The 25866-nt window shown below is 40.8% G+C and overlaps 1 protein-coding gene and 1 long non-coding RNA gene across 7 annotated transcripts in view; one reads left to right on the forward strand and one right to left on the reverse strand.

Annotated features, from left to right (window-relative positions):
• The window catches only part of rbfox3a (RNA binding fox-1 homolog 3a), a 553817-nt gene that overhangs the window by 123617 nt on the left and 404334 nt on the right, over nucleotides 1-25866 (reverse strand). For 4 of the 5 annotated variants that reach the window (XM_028041392.1, XM_028041391.1, XM_028041387.1 and 1 more), the window contains one exon: nucleotides 17364-17473. In XM_028041392.1, the coding sequence (XP_027897193.1) occupies nucleotides 17364-17473 (110 nt within the window). Of the gene's footprint in view, nucleotides 1-7495; nucleotides 7616-17363; nucleotides 17474-25866 lie in introns of those variants that run through there. The other variant, XM_028041393.1, reaches the window with a different exon arrangement.
• On the forward strand, nucleotides 7821-10452 carry LOC114159422 (uncharacterized). Of its 2 annotated transcripts, none has more exons than XR_003598575.1 (4): nucleotides 7821-8114; nucleotides 9571-9827; nucleotides 9906-10140; nucleotides 10252-10452. It is a non-coding gene; the product is annotated as an uncharacterized LOC114159422 (long non-coding RNA). The 2 variants fall into 2 exon arrangements; XR_003598576.1 differs by having other exon boundaries at nucleotides 9571-9809.

Raw genomic sequence — 25866 nt, forward strand, 5'->3', positions numbered from 1 at the left:
ATCAGCCGGAGTTCAGTCGTCTTTACGGGCCGACCGTTTGAATATTTCTGTTTCTAGTCGCGGCTTAAACAGGAGCTTTGACCAGATCTCCCAGGCGTGGAAACAGACACCGGTAGCTACAAATATACTGTACAGCAGGTTATATAATGATCATGAAAACTGCATGAGAACCAGCCCACCTCTCCCCACCGCCAGCGCCTCCCCCACAAACAAACAGAGGAGCATCTCGCTGACAGCAGGATGCACACAGACTCTCGCCGCGGCTGCAGCTGACACGGCGAGAGGCCAAGCCTGACATGAGGTGAGATGAAGTGGCGTTTCTCATCATCTGCCCGGCCTGCCGCTGTCTGACCCGGAGGATGGAGGTAGGCCCGGGGCATGGCCTCCGGACCCGGGCAGGGACAGCGACAGGAGCCTCCGCAGAGACTTATAAAGTCCCGGCTACAATTTAGTGGGAAGGCTCACATTGTGGTGTCCAGTGGCCACAGCGCGGCCCTGCTGTCAGCGCCACTCCTATTTGCTTCACTCCTTTTGACACTGCCTCTCGATTAGGGTCATAAATTCCATGAAATCGGTCAATAACCTATAACACTAATGTCACTCTCCTGCCATTAATTTTACAGCCAGAGTGCCACACTGTTTCTTAACCCCCTTTTACGTGACAGCGAGGTTTATACCGGCCGCGATTGATTGAGAAGAGTATATAACAAGCTCTGAATGGAGCCTTCGCACCCGTAAAAAATAAACACATATATGAAAACAGGCGAGAGGAAGCCGAATGTTTGGGGGGGAAAACTTTGGTTTGAGCTGCAGCTGTAGATCATTTTAATGATAAATATACAAGTTTATCTGTGATGAAACAGCCAGGCATGCTTAACATTTTTACCTGACTGCCATTTTGCAGTACAGGATTATTGTTTAATATGTCCATAAATGTCAGGTTTATGTTCATTTTGTTCCCTGGTGGTTACATTTAGGTTCGTTTTTCGCTGCTTCAAGGAAACAGAGCGTTCTCAATTCTGCTTAGGAAGGAAAACATTTTTTAAACCTTTATTACAGAATCTCAATGCAAAAACACAAAATCTTAGTATTTGTTTTTAGAATTTTTGGTTTAGTTTTAGTGTAAGTATCTTAGTAAAGATATATTACCGTGTTTTGAGTAATTATTTCCACAAATTAGATAAAGAAGAACTTGTTCCATTAGAAAATTATTTCTAATGGAAATTATTTTCTTCTTAACTTTTAAGAAGACATTTTCCTGTTATAAGTGAAATAATCTGCTAGTGGTGAAACTTTTACGTTTTATTCATCAATGTAAAGGAATTATTTACTTAAAACAAACTCCTATTTCTTGTTGAAAATATACTTTTAAGTTAGTTTTGTCCTTTTTCAATTGCATTTGCACAAGAAACTAGAAAAAGTACTTGATAAGATTTTGATTTTGCAGGGTCAATGCAATTTGTTTTGGAGCGAAACATAAAAAATTATGACTGTAAGATTATTTTAGTTATAGAGGAGTAAAAATTATCTATTTTTCTGCGTATATATAGACATTTATTAAATTCAGAATTTAATTCTGTTTCCTCAACATTTTATTTGCCCATAAAATCTCTAAAAGCAGTTAAAGCTAAAGCTGCACTGATAAAATGCCACAGTGTGTAAAAACAGCAGAATCAGCGAATCAAACGCACCCTGTGTGTCGGCATTACACCCACCAGACTCCGCCCGCCTTCAGAAAGCCTCCGAATGGAACAACACTTATTTTATTTAGGTTTCATGAAAGATTGGGGCGCTGGTTTTCAATCTAATTTGTCCTCTCGCAGCTCCTGCTAATGTATGCTAATGTGTGCAAATGTAAATGCTTGTATGTGGATGGGAGTCCTGTAGGAGCACAGCTGTATAGAGAGGCACAGCCAGACTCCAATGAGGTTTTCATTAAGCCAATAGAGGACATGCTTCTAAGCAAAGATGAGTAAAGCAACTAAAACCTTCCACCAACAGTTTCTCCTTCCACATTCAGTTAGAAAACTGGGTTTTAAAATGGTGGAAGCCACATAAATGACATTTGTTGCAGTGAAAGGGAGGCCAGTGGAGGTTTTTCGTATCATGCATGGCAGGTTGCCAATGGATATGTTGCTGCCTTCTCAAAGGGACCTCTCCTCCAATCTTTTCCGTATGTGAGAGTTGACACTTCGGGGCATATCTATGGCACTAGCGTGTTAGCGATGCACACGCCTTCTGCTGCAACGCGGCCGACTAGGATGAAGGACTGCCATGAGAGACTTCCGCAGCTACCGGCGCAACAGGCCGAGATCAGGAAAGTAAAGCAATGAAGGCTGGAAAACATAATTGCCAGGAGTGTGACGCTCCACTATGAAGGAGAGGCAACTTGTGAAACTGAATCAGCGCTGAGAGAAGCTCTTTCTTCCCTTGGATCAGCTGAATGGGGACATTTTTAGGCCATGACGTCTAAATTGCTCAGAAAACTGTTTATTGTGTTCCTTGCAGACTGAATGACACGTGTTGTGATCCCATCGTCTCACTGCAAATGTGCAAATGATGCTGTTGTGTATTTTTAGGTTGGAAATTTGGGGCAGAAACGTTTGAACTTTTACTCCAGTTTCCTCGGCTCTTCCTTTTGTTGGAGAAGCCGTGCTCTTAATATTTAATTTTCTGAGTCATTAGGATGTAAAACGTCTGCTTTTCTTAGTTTAAACCATTATTCTGCATAATCAAACATCTCGCTGCATGCCACTCATTCATGCAGGATTGTTCACTCAGTCGGAGGAAAACAGAGCGCTTTCACCTCGCGTTCTGGCAACCCTCCATCCTTCCCCTCCTCTGGCTGCATCGCTTTGCTGCTTAAACGAGGAGGCAACAGTTAATCAGGAAATTTTATTTTCGCCTCCTCTGGACTGCTCCGAGTTGAATTGACATGGAGCCTCAACAGCGGCGAGGCAAAATGGCCGCTCGTAGTAACAGCTCACAAGCCCCTGGACAACCTGAGGCATGGCCATCCAATCCCACATCATTAAGGCTAGAGTCCTTTATTGTGTTGGAGGCATTAAATGGTGCGCTGGCTATAGCCCTGAAGTCACACTCCACTAGGAGAAAACAGCAGAAAAATAACGGCACAGCTGGATAATGACTTTTCCCTGGGAGGCTGACCATGTGTACAAAAGTGCTAATGATAGCAGGTGCAATAAGCGAGCACAAGGCTTTTACTGCGGCCGGATTTATTTTCCTCTGCTAAACTCACCAGTGATTTCCCCCGTGTAGGTGTCTTTCTGTAGTTTAAGAACACCGACCACCTCCCGCCGCCCCTCCCTCCTCTCTTCTATCTAATCTCTTTATCAGCTGTGCAGCTAATATCAAAGAGGACTGTGGTGTGAAAATCCTGCAAGTAAGACCTGCTGTCAGAGTCCTAATCACAATTAGCTGGGCTGTAGACCCATTAGCCCCAAGAGGAAGAGACCAAAAGCTGACAGAATTATTGCTGAAGCTACTGATTGCAAATGATCCCGCAGAGAACAAAGGGCGAGGCCCCGCTTCCCAAATCATGAATGGAAATAAACCTCTGCTACCCTCCTGTTTCTCTATGAAAGCATTTTCAATGAACTCAGCATTGCACTTGAAAAATATACAATTTCACAACCCAATGAAGTTGCAAGAATCTCCTTGGTATTAGCGGTTAAGGAGATAACAGGTTTCCTGGATGTAGCGACTCCGCTGCTGCTTCCTCGGCTCGCCTGACGCAACAAAGGCATGTGCACCCTTCCACGTTATAAAACATTCAGCTGGAAGTTAATGACTGATTGCAACAGCCGTTATTCAAGCTCAGAAGAAAAGGAGAGCAACCGCTGGCAGACAAAACAACGCCACACGACACCCCCAGAGTGAATCACCTGCAGTGTCAGCCGTTCAAAGGAGCGCCTCGCATTTGATGTTAAGCCCCCGAACGGTTCGGGCCGTCGGAGGTCTGGCCAGCAGATAGAAACGTCTGAAGTTATTACAGCAGTCAGGTAAAGTGTGTGGCGACGTGGTCCTGTAATGGGGGTGGAGAGCTGGCCAGCAGCAGCTAATGAAGGCGTCTCGGGGAGTACTAAAGAGTTTACGTGACACTACTCCTGATTCGCCCGTCTGAGGACACAGATCAATTAATACGTTAACAAACCATCGCAAGCACTTCATCTTGCAATATGATACCGGCGGTCCTACCGTCCAGAATGGCTGATCAGCTCTGTTCGTTATGAATTCCTGCAAACCTCAACACGGCTCGATGCTGCACATATATGGAGCGTGAAATAAACGCACACATGAAATCTTCCAGCTCGTCTTGTGAAATACTGTAATGCACCACGGATGACCCAATCACAGCAGCCGGCGCCCTCACCAGTGGCCACAGATAAACCATTTCCACACGTCTGTTATAGTCTCTGCCGATAAATAAAAGCGTTGCATTAATGCAGGCAAAACACATCAGGAGAGCAGCTCGCGGCACACTCGACTGCGTTGGTTGGGGAAGTCTAACGTAAAGCATTGCCATGCCATATATATCCAGTCTCCCCATTACCACCATCTCTACTCGACAGCAAGGGCCCTGCACTGCTAAATTATTCATCACACTGAGGGGAGGACAGAAGCATGCATGGTTTCTCCACTCCATGCCTCTTCCCCTTTTCTCTCTGTCTCTAATTCAAAGGAACAGCCGGCTGGAGAGAATGATATACAGGCCATCTCTCCATCACTGTGTGGCCATCGCAGGAAACGTCGCCTCCACTTCCTCCAATTACGGCGGTGCAGTGGAGGCAGGAGTTTTCAGGCTGAGCTGAGCCACAGGCCAGACGGTCGCCGCCTCGCCCGCCGTGCATATGTGGAGGGTGGCACCCCGGGGTCCCATGCATAACCTGGGACGTCTTTGTATACACATTCATCTATATCAGTGGGCAACAGGGAAATGTAAGCCAAAGGTAATTGCCCTGGATAAGAACATCTGCTTGGTGAATAAATATTCTAATGAGGGGAGTTTGCAGGTTCCCCAGACTGATGCACGGCTGACAGGCCTCCGGAGGGACCGCAGGTAATGCTCACCACCTGCAGTTCAAACGAGAAGCAGTCGCAACTTCCTCATGGAGCTAAACGCTGGCCGACTAACACACACGCCCGCATCCCCACACACCAACACACTCCAACACAGCGGATACCAGATGTGGAACAGCAGATCGCTCGCTGATCCCTTCTCTCAAAAGTGATCTTTAAACAGGGAAACATCTCAAATTACACATGAAGCCGCGGGAGAGGACGACCACCTGACTTTCCATCGTGGTGTACCGGCTCTGCTGGTGATGTTTGGCGCTACCTCTGCTATACGGTACATTTTGTTCCTTTTGGACCTTCTGCCAGACTGCTGGGAGGTTCCTGACTCAGGGAGGAGCTTGTTGGGGTCAACAAGAAGCTGAAGGATATCAGCACCAACCTGACCTACCACTGAGTCAGATCTGCAGTGCAAACACTCAGACTTTTGCCTGAAAACTCACTTTAACTCACGTATAACTTGTTTTATTTTAGAAATAAATTAATCTTCTCATATCTTGACAATGAATCTGCAAAAACTAAACAGATTTGGAAACTGAACTGGAACAAAGCAGCATTTATGCAACTTTTTAGCAGTGAATTATCATTTGACTTAGAATAGCTTTTATGTCCCAGAACAATTCTGTGGTTGAAAATTAAATAAAATAATCTGATATGTTAGGAAACACTGATCAAAAACCACTCACATTTGTCTTTTCCTCCAGTTTGTGAATAAATATGCAGACGGGAAGCTGAGTGTGACCTCTATAATTTCATTTTTATGGTTTTTTGTCAGTTCTTTAATAGTTTTGAATAACCGGAGTTGATAATGGAGTCATATTTTTACAGTTTGGAGGTTATTTAGTCCATCGGTTGCCAACACAGAGAGAAACACCTTTCCTCCTCTGTTTTTCCCAACTATGATACCAATAACTACAAGTTTCTGGTTTCAAATTGTATAGGAAGACTTCTCTCCAAAGAAACATTTATCGTGTTTCACCCAAGCCTGTGATGGAAAAAGTTGCAAGAAAGCAGGAAGCAAGTGAACAAAGTAAGAGTTTTATTTAGCGTGACGCTAATGGAGCCACAGTTAAACATATGCAGAGAGTCGCAGATGCTTCTCCTCTAATGCGATGAGAATAAAGCCACTACAGCGAACGAGGCCCGATGCTCCACTGATGAAGCTGCAGGGCTGTAAACTGTCAGCATCGCTGCTTCGCTCCACTCAGCCCACATCTGTGTGTGGTCATCACTCTGAGTAGCTGGAGGGGGAATTTGTCATGAAACCGGAGGTGGAGAAAGGTGAGTTACATCCCTGCAGCACACCTTCAAAGAGGCCAGGAGACAGTGATGAGCTCCTCTCAATAAGCAACGACACCCAGGAGAGGCTCAGGGACGAGAATCAAAGAGGCCTCAGCCGGAGTGAGGCCTCGCAGCAAGCCACTCCACGCGTGGGATTATTTTCCTTTAGTTAGGACACAAGCTGGAAGTCATACTCCTTCCCATCACTCCCACAACTTTACAAATGCTTCAAATCTGAGCACTAGACTGTAACTTTGGCCTCAAAGCAGCCTGTCTACCCAGAAATGTGAGCTTCAGATCGATGCCCACAGCATGCATGGCACACTTTACTTATTCATCCTTTGTTTTTCGCTTCAACTACAAGAAAATGTTTTAACTATAAAGTCATTTATAATGGATTCTTCCAGGTGAAATAAGCCCCCCGTCCCAAAAAAAGATGTTCTCTCCCCAGAAATCTGAACTCACGATCAATACCTACACACACGCAGACACACATGCTCAGCTTCTGCAGGAGACACATCTATAACTGCACTACAGCTCAGACTGTTTACAGTGGAAATACTGCAAATATTCATTTACTTTTTGTTTCTGTGGAGGTATGAAGTTAGCAAACCAGCAGAGGATTAAAATGATCTGCAGCGAGTGAAGCAGCGAAGGTCTGGGCGGGTATTGTTGTGGTGAGGAAACAAACCACAGAGGAGACAGAACCAATCTGACTAATCACACATGATCTCAAAGGGAATTAATCAGCAGCTCTGGTTAACAATCCCTAATCAACCTGCGTTTTGATGCCGATTCATTTACGACTCAGACATAAAATGTCCCCGGAAGACCCCGAGCAGTCGGACAAACTCAGAAACCAAGCCGGGTCGCTCTGCCGTCACTGGAAGTTGAGGAACAACCTTTGTAAAGGTGTTGGAGCCGCTAATATCCCCGTTCCAACATCCTCCCCCTGAATAAAAGTGACACGTAAACACAGGCCTCCATGGCATCTCGCTGCAGCAGCCGGCATCAATAAAACACATGGAAAGCCATCAGCGCGTTGGGAGGCGCAGCATCGCAGACACCAAGCAGCTTGCTTGGAGAACAACATCAACCTGAAGGCAGCTCCGGTACTCACCCAAAAGTACATCATCATGTTTGAAGCGGGACAGGTGTGGGCAGGCGAGGGCAGGAGAGTGGGACCGAGCACCGGGACCAGTCCAGCCAGCGTGGGAGTCACGAGGGGTCCGAGTGTTTGGACAGAGCTCTACTGGTCCTTGTTCCACGGAGGCAGCTCTCCTCAACTCTTCAACGAAGCTTGACTTGAGGCTTACCCCCTTCTTCTTCTTCTTGCTCTTCAGTTAATTTTTTAAAGCTCCCTTTCTTCCTCCTCTTCCTCCTCTTCTGAGCCAACACGAGAAAGAAGGAGAAAGCAAACGGGAGAAAGGAAAGAGAGCTGGGGAGGTGTTGTAACCTCTTTTTTCTTTTGACACTCTTCCACTCCACTTGCCTCTCCACACCACTCACTTCGAGACTCTCCCTCCCTCTCTCTCTCTCTCTCTCTCTGTGTGTCTCTCTCTCTCCCCCCTGTGCCGTCTCTTATTGGTGAATGTGAAATCAGTCGGTACGGCGCCGAGGCTCAACTAGAGCAGCAGGAGCAGCAGCCTGCGCTTGACAGCTGCCTCCAGCGTTCCTCCACCGGAGCCGTGTTGCTCTGCATAGAGGAGTGCGCCGCACAATCCGGGATCCTGCAGACGGTACTGTAAAATTCAGCGTCCCGGGGAGGAGAGGGGGGGGGCGAGGGACGGAGAGAAAGAGGTGGGGGTTGGGGGAGGGCAGGAAGCTGATGGTGGAAATCTCTGCAGGGGAGGGGGGAGGGCAGGGGTGATGGTGGAGGACTAACAGATCGCGCCTCTTTCTTCTTCTTGCCGTCTGTGACTGAGACGAGTTGTACTGAAGTTGTGGCAGTTTTAGTTCATTGAAGAGAAGAATAAAAGCAAAAATAAAAGATGGAGTTGGAAGAGAAGTGGCTCAGCCGTCAGGGAGGCGCAGCCTATTTTCCACTTGTTTTCCACTCTTCCTCCTCCGTCTGGGTTAGTGACCAGCAGCGTTTCTGGTTGAAAAAAGAAAAAAAAAAAATCTTTTTCCAGGTGATGTGTTGTGGCAGATCAGAGGCCAGATGAAGTTGGTGTGAAACACCTCCGTGTGCCAAGCTATATTACATTACATGCTTTAGTGTGTTTTCCATCTGGCGGCTATAAAGGAGGGACGGGTGGTGGTGTCGGAGGGAGGCTTGGCTATCTCCTAGACAGCACTGTAACAATGAGCCTGCCTCAGCAATTTTCAAAACATATCATCAATACACGACTGGGGACTCACGCTTTTAAATATTAACCCTGTGGCGACCGAGGCCAGGCTGCGGAGAGCCCAGAGTGGTTTTGCGGCATTCTCTGGCGCAGGATCATCCAATAAGAGGCGTCCTGGGGGGATGAGCTAATTTGCCGTAGGATCTTAAAGAACACTTGCCAGCTATAGAGAACGTCGCCGTAATGAACTGAGCAGATACACGCAGGTTATGTTACCCATCAGTAATTGCCACATAAGGAGGCAGAGCTGGATTTGCAGCTGGCTTTGACACCAGGGGCCTCCTCCATACAGCGTTACTGTCATCTTGGATTTATCACCCGTTTTATTTTTCCTGCTTTCCCCAGAAAAGCCCGACCCAACGGTGAGACATGCAGTGGAAGGTGCGAGACGTGCAACGGATAGTTTTACAGGAATCGAAACAATAGTTGACGTCAACGGCAGATTTTCATTATATCTGGTCTTGCTTTGCACGAACACAAGTCCTGCAATATCCAACATGTCTGCCGTGGATTTAAATGAGCAATCTCAGAGAGGATAACCTCCACACTCCTCCATCAATCTATGATGGCAAATAAAAATGAAATGCACTTCTCAGGCAACTCAGATTAAAGATCACGCTTTTATCAAATACTGAAGTCTATTTCAAGTCCTGCTCATAAATAACTGAGGGGGGGAGAGGCCGAGGGAACGAAGGAAGGTGGAGGGCAGACAGGCAGGGGTGGTGAGGGTGTAGACAGAGAGCATCGTGGTCTGCAGCTGAGGGCAGCTGAGGTTAGAGGCAGAAAGGTAGAAAATAAGAGTCAGGCAACATTTATGCCTGAATAATCCGACATCCTTTACTTACAGATGAAAACGCCATCTGGGGTGAGGATGGAGATAATCGGGGTGAAGATGTGATCTTCCTTACTTCCTGTCGCCCCTCTGAGTTGCACTTTTCCCGCGCTCGGCACTACTTACCAGGGATGCGAGCGGCTTTCCCAGGCATTTAGATTTCCCACCAGCGTCTAGACACTCCCAGGAGGTTCTGCCATCCATTATAAAGATGGAGCTTTCAAAGAGAAGAGGAAGCGAGGGCCTCACACAGAGTGCGTTCTGCCTAAAATGTCCGTCTACGTCCGATCTTCACTGACTCCATATCTGCTCTCTGAATATTTCATGACCATCTCACCTCTGCTCTGCAGCACACCGCTACGTACAGAACAACTTGTGCCGAACTCAATCCAGATCCCATCATTAGAGGAACTCCAGAGGAGACAACCGGCGGATCTTCTTCCCCGCGGAGCGCCGGTGCCGTGCTTATGGCAGCTTCGGCCTTTTTGTCCTCATCCATCAAACCGTGGGCTGCGCTCGGCCGGGTCTCAGCTGGTGGGAAGCCGAAACTCGGAGAGGGATGTGGCTCCATCCTGAGTCTCCCAGGTTGGTTTTTCCTCTAATCACACACTTCACTTTATGGAGTGACCCGCTTTACAACCCGGTGAAAAGGATCTGAAGCTCTGCTCGTTTTATCTCTTTATGTGTCTTCATCAGCTCCACAGGTGGGTATCGACGTTTCTATCCCACATACATCACATCAGGACGGTTTCACAGAGGGAAACAAAAACCCTTTTTCACCTCTTTGTTTCTTCCCTCCTTTCAAGTCCCAGAAACATTTGAACCCTCGGTCAGCTCCACACAACAAATTATCCAATGTTCACAAAATAAAACATTTTACATCTTCTCTAACATAAAAGTATTTCACATGATTCTTTTATTGCTCTGTGGAAAATGTTGAAATTTTTAAATGGTTTTGTGTGTTGTCACGGTTACGGGTTTCGCCTTCAGGCGTTCCACATCCGCCATGTTTCTGTTTTCAAGCTTCAGACCATCAGGTTAGGGTTGTAATTAATCATTCATTTCATTACAATTTGAATTTATCTTGTTTACATCCTCTGCATTGGAGCTTTAAGAATCCAGAATGGTGGTTTCCATCATTCTGCATCACTTATATGTCTCAAAGATCACAAATCACTTATCATCTTAATGTCCTAACGTCCAAAATTAGACATTTTCATACTAATACAAGTTATTTGTGCAAAGAACACATTGCCTTTTACAGGGGAATATGGAGTTTGCAGGAAGTGGACACTATGTGGTGACTATAGTCACATTAATTTTCCATAATGTTCTGCAGCAGTGAGCTGCATGAATCAGCTCTAGCTGGCTCTCGGGCTAAACTCTGAAATATTAAATTTGCTTAAAAATTTTACTTCTATTCTTCTAAATTTCTGCTCTTAATGTATTTTCTTCTGGCTACATGATCTGCGGATCTACTCGTGCAGAATGAGAATAAATATGAAGATATTTCTCCCTGGAGGTTTTACAAACACTCATCAGCAAAAGGAATGCCATGTTTTCTTACATTCAATTATAAATCACAAACTTCTTGTTTGTCCACTTTAAACTGGTTGGTTTTCTACCATTTGTTTTTCCAGATCTACTAATAAAGGGTAAATATAGATCAATAATAGCCAGAATTCTCCATTTGACACCAGTTTGGATCTCAAACAAACCAGTTTGAAACTTTAGTTAGAGATTGGAGTGACGGTGTCACGTCTGGCAGTAGATATTGGTCTCGACTTCACCAACACTTCCAGTTACTATGACCAAGCAGCTCAAGCTTCGTCTTGTTTCACCATTAAACTTTTCTCCAGAAGACACTGAGATAAAACTGGATTCACTGTGAAATGTGACACTAAATATCCAAACCAATTCCATTTCGCCTCAGGGATCAAGACTGGATCAAACAGCAAAAGTAATTGTAGATGCATCTAAACTAACTTAATGGTGGATAAAAGATGCAAACATTGAGCATCTGGAACAGAGCTGAAGTCAGTTCTACTAATATTAAAGGAACAGTGCTTTAAATTCAGTTTAATGCAGGAAACCAACCAAATTAAATAAACTCCACTAAGTAAAATCATCAGATAATCCAGAATGCAGTTGATGGGAAGTGAGATTTCTCTGCAACTTGATAAGCAACTATCGCTCTGATGACTTGGAGAAAATGAAAACAGTCACAGAGGAGCAAATTTTTGCAAAAAACTCTGACATTTAAGTAGTAAAAAGTAAATACATGGATATTTTCTGATGAAATTCTTTCTCAATATTTAAAGGCATACATTTATAATAATTACAACTAAGAGTCAGAAATGTATTTGGAAAAAACGCAGAAGTTTACTGGTACCATAAAGTTAGACGTTTATGATGAAAACGTCATCAAGGATTGAGGTGATAAACGGATGCGAGGGCATCTGGAGATTTTCCAAAGCTTAAGTGGTGGAACCGGGCTCTTTCCTGAACCAGAACATCTCCGGGTTCACACTCTCCATAAACTGGATCCAGGACACAGGATGTGAGGTTGAAGCTGCAACACGGCTGCATGAGTTTGGACCTGAAATGTTCTGATGCAGAAAAAACCCAGATTGTTCCTAAATTAACCACTTAAATGCAGGAAACTTATGGCTTTTTCAGTCGCAATGTCTGATTTTATGATCTTATTATATTAATGAGTTTTTTATGAAACATTTAAGGATTTTATTTAATAGTTTTCTAACTGTACAATGTCAGGAAATAACTATGGTTTAATTTTAGAAATTTATGAATGACTGAACTGAAGCAGCACAATGAAATTCATGAAGCAACTTCAAATGTGATAAGAAGATTCAACTAAAAGAAGATTCAATAAAAAAGCAAATGAATAAAATTCACTTAATAAGTATCAAATACAGAGTATCAAAATGCCTCTAATTGTAAGAAAACATCTCTTTCTGGCAAATTTACAACTTTTCAACTAAGTTTTTTCTTTCTACAGAAAGAAGCACAGACCCCAAATTTCACACAAACTAAAATGTGCAAACTTTTCTGATGAGTCAATTAAATAATAAAAGCAGTAATAAACTCTATTTTATCCATTTATCAGAAAAGCTTTGTGGAAATTTGCAAATATTCTGATATTTACGGAGCTGAAGGACCAGAAACAGTTGCTGTTCTTCTTGAATCGTCTCGGCAGATTTTCATTTGGGATTTTACCGTTTTTTAAAACCAGTTTAAATTAGTGATGTGTTGAACTTTCTGCAAACTCTAAACCAGGAGTGTCCAAATGTTTTGCCATGAGGGCCAAAGTCGTTGAGTTGAAAGCACATGGGGCCACAAAAATTTTAAAAAATGTATAACATTTTTAAAGCAAACTTTAGTGCCGTTTTTATTTTATCTGCTCAATAATAAATTAAACCATTTCCATTTTATTCAAATGAACAAAACAGTCAGATATTGTATCGCATATTGTATCTGGAAATCACAGTAGATAAAAAATGTAAAAAAGTTTTTTTTTTTTTTTTTTGGACAGGCACAGAGCTCCGATATTTTCTGGGTTGATTTTTTCTTATTTGAGAATAAATATTTGCTTTTAAAAATAAGTAGGTCAATATTTGTGGTTCTAAATATTCCAGAATTAAGATGAATGCAAAAATCCATCTTTTTTTTTCTTTAAACAAGATATTTTTATGTCCATGTATTTTATATACATCAGCCGGTAACTAAAAAACATGATGTTACCTAATCCTGCGTCTGCAGCTTTCTGACACACTCTGTACATCTAGCCTTGAAAACGGTGATGTTTCGCTTCCGTCCCTGGAAGATATCATTAAGCATCATTTGTAGGCATACATTACACTTCACGCAGCAAATCGTCCATCTGCTAATCCTGGATCGCTCTGTCTGGGAGACAATAAATTCATTGTATGCCGCTGCACATCAACAATCCCTCTGATGTAATGCCTCCGTGTAGACATCCAAAAAGTACATTAAACATAGCTGTGTGCTCAGACTGTATGTAGTGCTAATAATGCAGTGTTTACATCTTGGCATTGAGCAGTCAGTACTGGCCTAAGGGTGCGAACTGGCGGGGTTGTGCAGTAATTAGGGGCTGTGTGTTGGGGATGTGAAGGCTCTCAGCGCGTCATGCTGATCCCACCGCTGGGCCGGCCCGGCCCGGCCCGGCCCGGCGTGGCGCTGCGCTACCGGCCCGCACCTTTCTGTCACAGCAGGAAGTCGCAACTTTTCTCTGGAAGCAGCCATGACAGATATACACTGCAAAACCATGAAATCTTACCAAGTACCTTTGACTAGTTTCTAGTCCAAATATCTTAATACATTTGAAGTAAGACAAAACTAACTTTTCAGCAATAGGAGCTTGTTTTTAGTCAATAATTCCTTAATATTGATGAAAGATGTCTTGTTCTGTTAGCAGATTATTTAACTTACAACATGGAAAAAATATCTCGTTATAAATGACTTTATCTGCCAATGGAACAAGTAGTTTTCCATCAATTTTAAGGGATTACTGACTCAAAACAAGCTCCTACTTCTTCCTTAAAAGTTAGCTTTGTCTTACTTCAGAAAGTTGCATTAAAACTAAACTAAAGATACCCGGTAAGATTTTGTGCTTTTTGCATTAAACTGCAGTGTAGCTGTCCTGAGTTCATTAAGATGTCCTGGGTGAGACTAGTTTCCCCAGAAAGGTGCAGCAAAAATGATTAGCTTGTAATTTTCCTCTTCTGAGTTGAACTTAATTCTTGTACCTTGTTTGTGTTAGATGCTAATTATGCTTATTTCTGTCTTAAAAACTCATGTTTGCTCTGAATCCCTGCTGCTCTGCAGCCATTACTGCTGAACCTCTAATCACACACAAAATTTGGCTTCTGGAGACTAAAAATCAGGCTTCCAGCATCACAATCCTATTTTATTTAGGTCTAAAAATCTCTTCCCTGTGTTGCAGCTTGAGTGGTTTATGAGTCCGAGGGCAGGGAGTGATTTTATGCTAAATGCATAATTCATGGAAAAAGTTTAGAGACACACCAGCAATTTAGCACTGAATTCCAATAAAGTTGGGCGGCTTGCAAGGGACAGATTAATGAGGAATAGTTAAACTCAAAAGAATGAGAAATCCTGACTTCCAGTCATTACCATGGGCAGACCTCCAAAAACACTGAATCCTACATTTCCCATAATGCACCAGAGCAGTGCTCGTCTTTTAGATGTTTAAGAATCATGTCAGCAGGCAAAAAGTTATTGTTTCCTACATTAATATCTGATTGTTTTCACTGTTCTTGATCTACTTAAAGCAGTGAAAGATTTTCTTTTTGCATTATTTTAAATGTATTTATATTTATATTTTAAAATTTGTTCATTTCTCTGCAGCAGAAAGTACATTTATTTCTACCTTCATAAATTCATTTGAAAACAAAATCTGTCAAGTTTACTTCTACATATTGTTTTCTCAAAGTAGAACAGAAGCTAAAACTGATTTGTAAAGTATGATTCAAAAAATTATAATAATAGCTTGTGGTATGTTTTACATCCAGTTATTTAATGTTTTATCATCTTCTGCTGCAGTTTAATGACACCTGAGTGGACACTTACCAGCACCAGGTGTTCCTCTGGAGGTGGATAACTATAATGACCTTTTATTGGCTCAGGGGTTAAAGGTCATGGTGAAGCCAAACAGAGAGTTTGGTCTTTAAAGTGAAACACAAACTATACTAGACGTGTCAAGAAGCAGATAATTGATTTAATTTAATGCAATAAAAATGATATTTTTGTACTTTTTACCTGTTATAAATACATTTTAATCAGTATTTCAGTTCTTGAGTTGCTGTTTTTTTAGGGCAGAATGACAAAAGTCGGGTATCTTAACAACCAGTTATGAACATTAACTAGTTTATTTTTGCTTTAATTTTAAGCTGATTTAGATAAATTGAAGTTTTCTCTCGAATTCTCACCACAGAGCCGGACGGATCGATTTAAAGTATTGATAATATCGATTCAAAGTCAGCAAGTCAGTAAGTCATTGGTATTAGATTGATACTAGTGTGGTCAAATTTTGTTCTAGAGCAGCTTCTTAAATCTATCTCAAAAAATATTTTATTTTGATTTCTGCTGAAATGATCATTTTTTGTCTTTTTTATTCAGAAAAATTGCATTAAGAAGATTTGTTTAGTTCTTCTATTTTTTCTGCTTATCATTTTAACACGTTAAATATTCTGTAGATACCTACAAACTTCGACCAAATTCTAAAAAAGGTTGTAACAAAAAAAAACAGAAAAACCCCTAAAAGTCAGAAGTTGGATGTTATTCTGAACTCAGACAATAAAAAGGTCAAACTGTATTTACTGGGTATATAATTGGTACCAAAACACTCAGCTAAAATAATGGCCATGATTTTTAATTTACATGTTTTACACAAATATCTGTAAAAGTTATTTCTGCCTGGCCGGTTCTGTTGGCTGTTTCAGGATTCTGAGTCTTTATTGTTGAAATAAAATATTATTTTTAAAAACTGGAGGTTTGATCAGGATTTCATCACAGTGGAGTCAAACGTCCAGGAGCCTTCTCTGCTTCAGACAGGGACTAAATCCAGATTTAGGGAATATTTTTATTATTTTATATGATGTGAAAATAAAATAAAGGAGGTTAATTTAGGAAACATGTCTATTATGAATTTGATGGAAGTTGTCTCTACACACAATTTCTTTTTTTTAGCAGGAAGAGATTTGAAGTAATAAACTTTTATTTAATTTAGTCACAGTTTGCTTATGTTTTATCTGAACTTTAGCGTTAATAAAGTATATTTGAATTTTGAAGTTAAAGAGAACTTTTACAACAAAATGTATGACAAAACAACAAATAAACCCCAAAAGTTACTGTTCCTCTGGTTTACACTAAATCTGTCATATTTCCATCATATTTCGCTGCACAGACGTCAACAGTCATGATGAGAAGGTTTATTTTTATTTGGAAATGTTGCCCTGCAAGCTAAACCCAACTGGAATCCAGACAGCCTCTCGCATCTCAGTTTGACATTAATTGATAATCAAACAAGCCTTCACATCAGACATTTATGAGATCAGCTGAATTATCTATTTAATGTAACCCAATTATATGCAACCCTCGTGCACCAATCAACACTAATTCCTGACTCATAAATGACAGCTACAGCGACAGATTGAATCAATAACAAACATTGATAATAAAAAAAACAAAAAAAACGTGCAGCCCGCTTGGAAAAAGGGTAATTAATGGGAGAAAAAGGGCCGAGCTGAATTTATTTTTCTTTGGGAAAATTGTTGTGAGATTCCTGCTTCTGCATTGCAGCAGCAGCAGCGACAAACGTTTCGGTTTCCCTTTAACAATCAGAGTTAAGACATCTGTCATTAATTGTTAACGCCAGCTTCAACTGCTCTAGTTCTTCATTAAAACCATGTAATTATTTAACCAAACATCCTGAATTATTTAGTCAACCCTTTTCTCTGCTACTGGAGGAAAAACTAATTGTTTTGGAGGTAATCTTCTTTAAACAGAGCGCTTTTAGCAGCTAAATGCTAAAATAAGGAGAGTAAATCCACAGCAGAGGTCCTGCTGCGACGTCCTGCACACAGGAACTAACGTTCAACAACACATGTCAGCAGAACAACCTTCAGAAACAACCCATTACAGGCTTCTGGGAATCCCACACCTGATGTCTGCTGGATCCAGCTCGACTGCGCGAAACTCTTCTGACAAAACGAAGGTAAGTGTGCACAGAGGGGCCCAGCTGCTCTTACCAGTCTCGTAAAGAGGGGCACTCCCAAATGCCAGAGGTGATCGTTCAGCAGTCCGCTGTACACCACGTTCCCGAAGACGGCAATGCTTCCTGACTTACACAACGTGTTTCCTGCAGGGACACACAGAAACACAGGCACACGTCATTGAAACGGACAAGCAGAAGCAAGGGGCAACCGCATGCACTCCAGCAAGCAAACAGTCGGCAAGGAGAGGAGGGAAAAAAACCAGAGGCAAATTAAATCAAAGGAAATCACTGTGCAGGAAGCGAAATAATGGAGAATGCAACATCGATTGTTATAAACATTGATTTTAGCTGTTTATTGACCTTATATATAACGACAAATACACATAGATAGCTCCTCTGAAATCAATAAATGTAGCACTGAGACAGACTGAATTACAGTATCAACACAGACGCAAATCCTCACGCATCATGACAAATACCATCACATTAAAGCGCTTCCACCTTCTGTCTATAACTTTTCTTTATCAGTTTGACTTCGCTCTCTTCTGGGAGGAAACACTTCAACACAGAGACCAGGATGAACTTTACAGAGGCAGGCTGAGTCTCAGTGAGAACAGGAACCAGCTGATAAATCTTTCAGTCTGATAAACCTAGAAGCTTCCTGGTTTTATAGCGCAGGTATATTCTGGACTTCGAATCAAGATTTATCAGAAAAAAGGGGGGAAATATTTTCAGAGTTGTGCCCAGTTAATATTTATTGGAAAGTTGAACCTGGGGTACCTGAGCTGGGCACGGCTTGTTGCAGCAACATTAAATGATGTTCTGTTTAAATGTGAACAGCTGGAAAAGTTTTCAAAAGAAATGAGTTGCAATATTTACGATGTGGAAGAACAAAGCGAGCATTCAGACCTGGAGTCACTGTGACACTTCAGCTCCAGCTTCTGTTTGCTCCACATAAAACAAAAGAGAGACTTTTCATTTAGCAAAAGATTGAAAAGAGAAACGTAATCACGCTAGTGTGCAACCAATCAATTTATTTTACTCCAACGTTTTGCACGGATTTATCACCAGTACTCCAAGATAAATAAGCGTGATACAAAAATCTGCTCTGGACTAAAACAACAATTAATTATTTTGCTCCCCTGACAACAGTTCCCATTAAGATTTACCATGTGTAACAGATTCAGGGTCAGCTTGTGATCCCGGATTTAAATGTGATGATCACAGAGAAAATAACAGCCTCAGTATTTGCACCTTGCAGCAGGTGTGCATTAATACACACCAGGAAACACAAAGGAGTTTGATTTATGCTGTAATGTGAAAACAAAGCAGATTTATCTGAACCAAGGATGTCCAAACTGTGGGTCCGGGGACAATTTGTGGCCCTCTGCATGGTTTTGTTCGGCCAGAGCAGCACATTTTCTCCTCACGTTCTTCTGAAGACAAATAAAATCTTATTTTTTTTTCTTTAAGGTATGAGAGAAAGTATTTTTCTGTTTTCATTGATAACATTTTCCTAAAAACAACAAGCAGCGTCCTACTTTTGTTGCCAAATGTAAAAAAAAAAATTTTAAAATTGAGGACAATCCAAAAACCTTTGGAAAATATTTATCTGTCTTAACAAATACATTGTTTTCAGTTTTAATAATAAAATAAAAGTTTGGACAACACTGATCTAATTGGACACCGTAGTGAATAATATGTATATATAAGGAAAATTTAATTGATGTAATAAAACAAGAAAATCATTTAAACTTTCAGACTTCATTGTAAGAATTCACGGATTAAACATAAAAAAACTAAACTTTTCATTTATTATCATTAGTTGCTTTCTATTGTTTGCATGTTGATATGTTTCTTACTCTCTTTCCTTCATATACTTTATTTTAATTGTTTTCTTAAGTTAAAGTTTGCTGCAGAGACAGAAATTACATCCAGCTTTAGTTCAATTTGTAGAAGTATCAATTTAAGAGTGAAACGTTTCTCTTTAACGAAAAGCTTTAAGTTCTGCTGTTGGTTTAATTGTGGATGAATCTCCAGCCTTCAGAGACACAAATGTCTGCATGGAGAAATAAACGCCTCTTTATCAACACTGATGTAGCTTAAAGTAATTAAATGTGGGCTGATGACAATTATTAATGTGCTTATTTGCGCAAGTAATGTTGGATTTTGGAAGTGAAACTTTTGAAACACACTGTAGATTTTTCTATAATTTACTCAACATTTATAATACTTTTCATTTAAAACAGCAGAAATGTTTGATTTAGTTCTTGAGCCATAATGTCGCATCGTATCAGACGGTTTCACCGGCAGCCTCTGCATGTCTGCTTAGGTTAAAACAAACTGCAGGCGGCAATAAGCTCAGGTTCGTCCCGCTGCTTTAACTTCACATCAACTTTGCATTAAAGATCAGCAGTTTTATTATTTTGTCTTGGAGGAGGCAGATAAAATGCCTTGGTAATGAAAAGTTTTGAGGGTTGTTGCAGCGTTATTTCAGGACGTTCTTGCCCTCATAACCAGGAGGTTGAGGGTTTGGCTCCCACAGCTCCATGTGCGGGTTCCCACAGTCCCTCCAGCATGGTGGGGGTCGTCGGTGGGGTCAGCGCCCACTGGGACGCGCCTGCAGGGCTGTGGGAGAAGCTGGCTTTAAGATGACCGTGCATTTAGATTTTACCCTGCTGCTGCTGCTGCTGTGGTGAGAACTGACACAAAAAGCTGCAGTTTTTATTTTGTTTTCCCAATAATCAGAAAAAGGGGAGGAAAAGGGAGAACTTATTCATTTAATTAGTCATCCTTTGCTCTGGTATCTACTTTTATTTACCTAATTTTCTATTTCTCTTTTACCCAAAATATCTGTGACCCTTGTTCAACTGAGGAATATTAGAAAATAGGAAAATAATAATGCAAATAAGAGATTAAATAAAAATACATATGTTTTCTACCCCACATAAGTTAAATATTTTGTCTTTGTTCTGAATGTATGATCTTAATGTGTTTTTATTTGTCTGTCTGCTGTTCGTTCTCCTACCCGGTTATTTTGCACTAATTTGTTGTTCTGTAATGTTTGTTCTATCTGCACTAATTAGTGAATAAAACAAACAAAAAAGTGTTTAAGTTTGTATTTATTTACCACTTGTCCTTAAACATATTTCTGTTTTTTTATTGTTGGCCATACTGCTTTAGTTTACAGGATACTGTCGGGTTTTTAGCATTATTTTACATTTTACATTCATATAATTTCTGATCGTTTTTTTCCTGTTGAATTATTTTGTCTCTGGATGAAATCAAATGTTTTCTGTTTTGTATTGCATTGTTTATTCCCTTTGAGCTGCCCTGTATTTATTATTTCAGTTTAAAAATAATGTATTTGTGCAAATTAGTTGGTTAATTAGTAATGTTATTCCTGCTTCTTTGTTTAGATTTTGTTGCTGGTTTGATCTATTTCCTAATGGTCCAGACTATGTTTCTAATTCTGCATAAAACCAGTAAGAGTTTAGCTACTGGGTGTAAGAAAACCAATATGGTAAAGAATAAAATCCACTAGGTAGAGCATTGAACAGCCTGCTGATGCTGATTTTCTATCACCTTTCTTGACATTCTGACTACACAACTTCACAATCTGGACCATTAATGGAAAGTTGGGGATGTGCATGACTGTCCATTAAATCCAGATTCACCGTCTCCTGACAGTGTGAGCAGCATTTTCTGTAGCTAGACGTCGTTCAGAAGGACAGAGTCGGAGGAAGCAGTGGTACTTTCTAAATGCAGTCGACTCCCGTCTGTTTGTGGATTTTTCTGTGGAACTTAACTCTACAATATTCATAAAAAAATAGCCAATTTGCAGACTATTTCCATTGAGCTCATATGTATATAAAGTATTAAGGAAGCAGACATTTCTAGTTGCAATGCCACTTGACACGTTATTGGCTGCTGTTTGCAAGCAGGAGCCTGTTTAGTTTCCTTAGCGCTGATTGGCTAGAGAGGAGGAAGCCTGGGGATGTTCTGCTGTGGCTTTAAGACGGTTTTCACTATTATGCATATTAAAGGGGTGATATTGTGTAAAATCACCTTATTTCAGCTTTATATCATGTTGCCATGATATAAAGCTGTCAATTACTCACTGAAGCCTTTTATAAGCTATTTTAGAAATATATCAGAAGATGCAAATTAACAATTCCATTTCTACATAAGAAAAACTCATTTTATTGCATTAAATGCAGTAACAATATTTCTTCAGTAAATTTGAACCGGGTGAAGCTAAAACCACTTGATGAGTTTTGGGTGGGACGTATTTACAGACAAAGGTGTTTTTATTTTCACTGCAGAATGTGTTTATATTTTGTACAGTTTGGGAGTATTTACTGCTCTGAATATGTTGTTTGTTTGAGTCTGTAAGCTCCACTTAACGATTAATCGGTTACTAAATTAGCTGATGATTATTTCAATAATCTGATCAATCATTTCTATGCTGAAAGTTTCATGTGGAATTGGATAAACTCCACACTGATCTGGGTGAATCTGCTGCTTTTTAAATCATTTCTTGTATTATTTTAAACTGTCTCAGATCATTAGATTTCCAGCCGTGACGTCTGAAGCTCTCCTGCATCGTCTCCTTCATAAGTTCACCGTCACTAAGACACTCTGAATTAGCTCAGTGCCAATGAAGGCCCTTCGTAAACAAACACACACAGGCGATGTGAGCCCACCACTTCAACACACACACACACGTCCCCCAAGAGTGTGATGTAGTGCACACTGATGTCCCCATGTATGTGATGAATGCAGCACAGAAAACACAGGTCTCCATTGTAATTTCTGCACAAAGGAATGCAGCAGAAAGGCACACCAGGGGTGGAGTGGAGCAGTGCTGACAAGAAGCGCATGCATTATTTAAAAACAAAAGTAAAAAATGCCCATTAAAGTGTCAGCGGTGCTTTCGGCAGTGCTGGCTCGAGCGCAGTGTGCGTATTACTGTTATTAATGGGCCAGGCGTGGGGGGCATTGCTTCGGTGTGATTGCTCCGCTGCTGTTGCTATCTGCAGTTCAAGCCCCCCTCCCCACTTTCCCACTTTTTCTTTCCTTCTGGGTGTGTGTGTGTCGGGGTGTGTGTGTGCGTGTGTGTGTGTGTGCGTGTGTGCGTGTGTGTGTGTGTGTAAGAGAAACAGATAAGGAGCATGATACAGGCTGGGAAAGAGACGCGACAAGACCCTGAGAGCACAGTCAATGAGCTCCTACAGCTAATATCATTTCACATTATTGAATGCGTATTAAGGCAGAGAGGCTCTGTCAGATGAATAGGAGCACCAGCACTTATATCAAATTCTGATCTGCCTTCATGGCCATGTCTGAAAAAAAAATGCAGAGAATGTAGTCAGCATATTGAAAATAATTGCATACCATTTTTCTTTGCAGTTTAACATCAGGGGCTATACATTACAGCGACTGACACAGCAGAATGAGGTCATTGTGCATGTTGTAATTACAGCTGGGTAAACACTCGACTGCTGCAACAGGCAGGGAGACAAGACGATGTAAAGCCGTCACCTTTGAGCCGCGCCGCCATCGCACTATTGGAAAATATTTAACACATCACTCGGAATAAGTAAGCTGAGCAAAATGATCACAGTTTGTTGATCAATTTCAGAGAGCTGTGATGCTCCGAGATCAATCACCGCAGTGGGTGTAACAGACGGCAGAGCCTCATCCCTGACCCATTCTTCCTGAACCAGTTTGTTATGCTGTTATTAATGGTGTTTACATGCAGCGAATAGAGCACATAATCAAATTTTCTAGATTTGCATGTAGAAAATGTCACATAAAAGGGACAGCTTAATTTTCCCCCTCACAAACTCCGCAGAACTGTGGAGCCGGTGGGGTTTTCACTTATTTATTTATTTACTCTCGGTTATTAAAAATGCATTCAGCTCCTCGTGTTTGTACCACTGGAGGAGCATCTGTATTTTTCTCCCATTTAATAAAATCGAGTGCAAACCGGTGACATGTTGCTTAGTGGTTCACGATAACGCTTCTTTCGGCTGTTAATCCTGCTTTTTTTACGGCTCCTCTCAGCAGTTGGGTGTTCTCTCATCTGCAGACTTGACAGCATTGAGCCCAGCCTCTGATTAATTATTAATTGTGTGATTAAAGTGTGTGTTGCTGTGGTGTGTGTTTTAACGGGAGGGGTGGAGGAATGCAACCTGCAGTGAATACTTTGCATTATCTACAACTCTGAGTTTTTATTTCAGGACGTTTAACTGGAGGCATCAAGTTATTCACTCCCCAAATGACCAGCCGTGTAAAACACCTGCGAGAGCAGAACCAGGGAAGGTGAACGTATTGTTTTATTAAGTGAGTGATGTCTACTTGAGTCTGGTTCAATTTTCCTTTGGCTGCAAGTCAAGGCTTTTCTTTTTCTGAAATTTTATTTCGGTGCAGACATGTACGGGGAGTTTGGCCCACACACACACTTCAAGGCTGCTGCTGCTACCTGTGTTTCACAATTCAATCCACTTATGAATTATTCTCAACGTCAACACTCGAGCTTAAACTTCAATGTTTTACAAACTTTTTTGTACGAAGAAAAGAACATAAAGGCGGATAAAATGAGATTCTGTGCAGCTATTTATTACGTCTGCATGACTTATGCAATCAAGAAAATGCATCGCATTCAATCCATCAGAGATGCCGCATTGATTGCTGAGAAAGTCTTGATCTTATCAAGGCGGCATCTGAAAACAACCATAAAAAATATATACTATTTTTCAAATAAACACAGCTACATCTCCAGAGTTGTTAGCAAAAAAATAAAAAAATAAAGAAGTACTCTCCTAACCTAAAGACAATCTCCTGTAATAGAAAATATGTTCAAAGCATGTTCAAAGTAAAAGACACTGGAAACAGAATATATCTGTTTGCTGAGTTGATAACTTATTTTGGGAAGTTACTCAGATTATTACCATGCAGATTTTAGTGAAACTGATTTCAAGCCAGTTAAAACTAAAACCAGACTTCCCAGATTCAAAGGTTTACATCCTCGGCAACAAGTTGGACAGTAGATTTATTTACAAACATATTAGCATACAAAAATATTAGCATCTCTTTAAATCAGCCACAATCTGAGAACCATAAAACCTGCTAAGATTCCTTTTAATGACCTAACATACCTTAATATGCATTTATACTCACAGTGGAAATAATTTTAGCTCTACTGCAGAAGCTGACATCAACAGTCTTCCTCATGACTCTTTGGGTTATAGCCAATCAGAGCCAAGGAAACTGAATGGTCCTCCAGGAATGGCTGCTTTACAAATGGTGGCCAATGGGGGGCAAGTAGCATTTTATTACAAATATTTTCAATATATTCTATGAAGAACATGAAGAATTTCTACAAATGATTTGGAGATATGTCTTACATAAAAATCTGCCAACACTGACCTGTGGACAGAGGGGGGGCCACTGAATAACATCCTTATTTTCTTTTGTTACCATAGGTTGGTTTTTCAACTGGAACATATTTTAGATGGATTTTAATTTGCTGGATATTTGGGTCAGGCTCCATTCAGTTTTAGTAGCGGCTGATTATATTTAGAGTGACGTTTTAGCTCTTTATCTTGTTTACAACTGCACTGACAATTTCCACATGAACAGCTTGAAACCAGTTTAAGATCCCGAGAGCAGGTAATGGAACGTTACGTTAGGAGAAGCACTTTTTGCTATTTGTCTCATAGCCTGAATGAAGGAAATTAACAGAAATAGATTTAACCACAACAAAAGGAAGACTAGAGCAATGACCCACTATTAACTTTCATAGTCTTATGCTACTCTATGCAGACATCCTGTCTGCACCAGTTAAGATTCACTCACACCGGCATGCCAAACGCTTGACATGACTTACATGAAATGAACTAGAGATTTTGTTTAAATATACATGGTTCAGCAAATAATAATTTTACTACTGGGGACACCAATAAATTGTGTGTAGATAACTGGAAAAGAAAAAAATAAGACATTAAGATCATAAATAACTCTATCTTTACATAATTAATTTTTAATTTCCTGGTTATCCCAAAGCACAAATACAAAACAGAGACAAATCATTAATAATTTACTTACACATGAACCAAATGTGTCTTAGATCTGCCAACATACATGGCCAAAATAATCAGTGTCAGCAGCTTCAGGGAACCATGTTACCAACATTAGTTATTCATTTACATGTCAAAAATATATGATAAAAAAGAAAGAAAGGTTTGCATTGATTTTTATGTGGTAGAATTTTGATAAAACAAAGTAAAGTAGCATAACTGAAATTCATTGACTGGATGTTTATATGAATGTTCTTTTAAAAAATGGATTCAACCAGTAAGATATATTTAGAGTTTATCAGTGAAATAAAAAAGCTAAAAATAAGAAGCTGGACTAGTGAGTGGATGTTTGCGAGGATTCATTACTCAGCAGTAAAAACCTCTTTGGCTCTTTGAAAACTGGATCTTTGCTTTAGTGTTTAGTGGGTGGGCAATTTTTATTGTGGGACAACA

Source organism: Xiphophorus couchianus, chromosome 16, assembly GCF_001444195.1.
Source record: "Xiphophorus couchianus chromosome 16, X_couchianus-1.0, whole genome shotgun sequence".
Taxonomy (NCBI): Eukaryota; Metazoa; Chordata; class Actinopteri; order Cyprinodontiformes; family Poeciliidae; genus Xiphophorus; species Xiphophorus couchianus.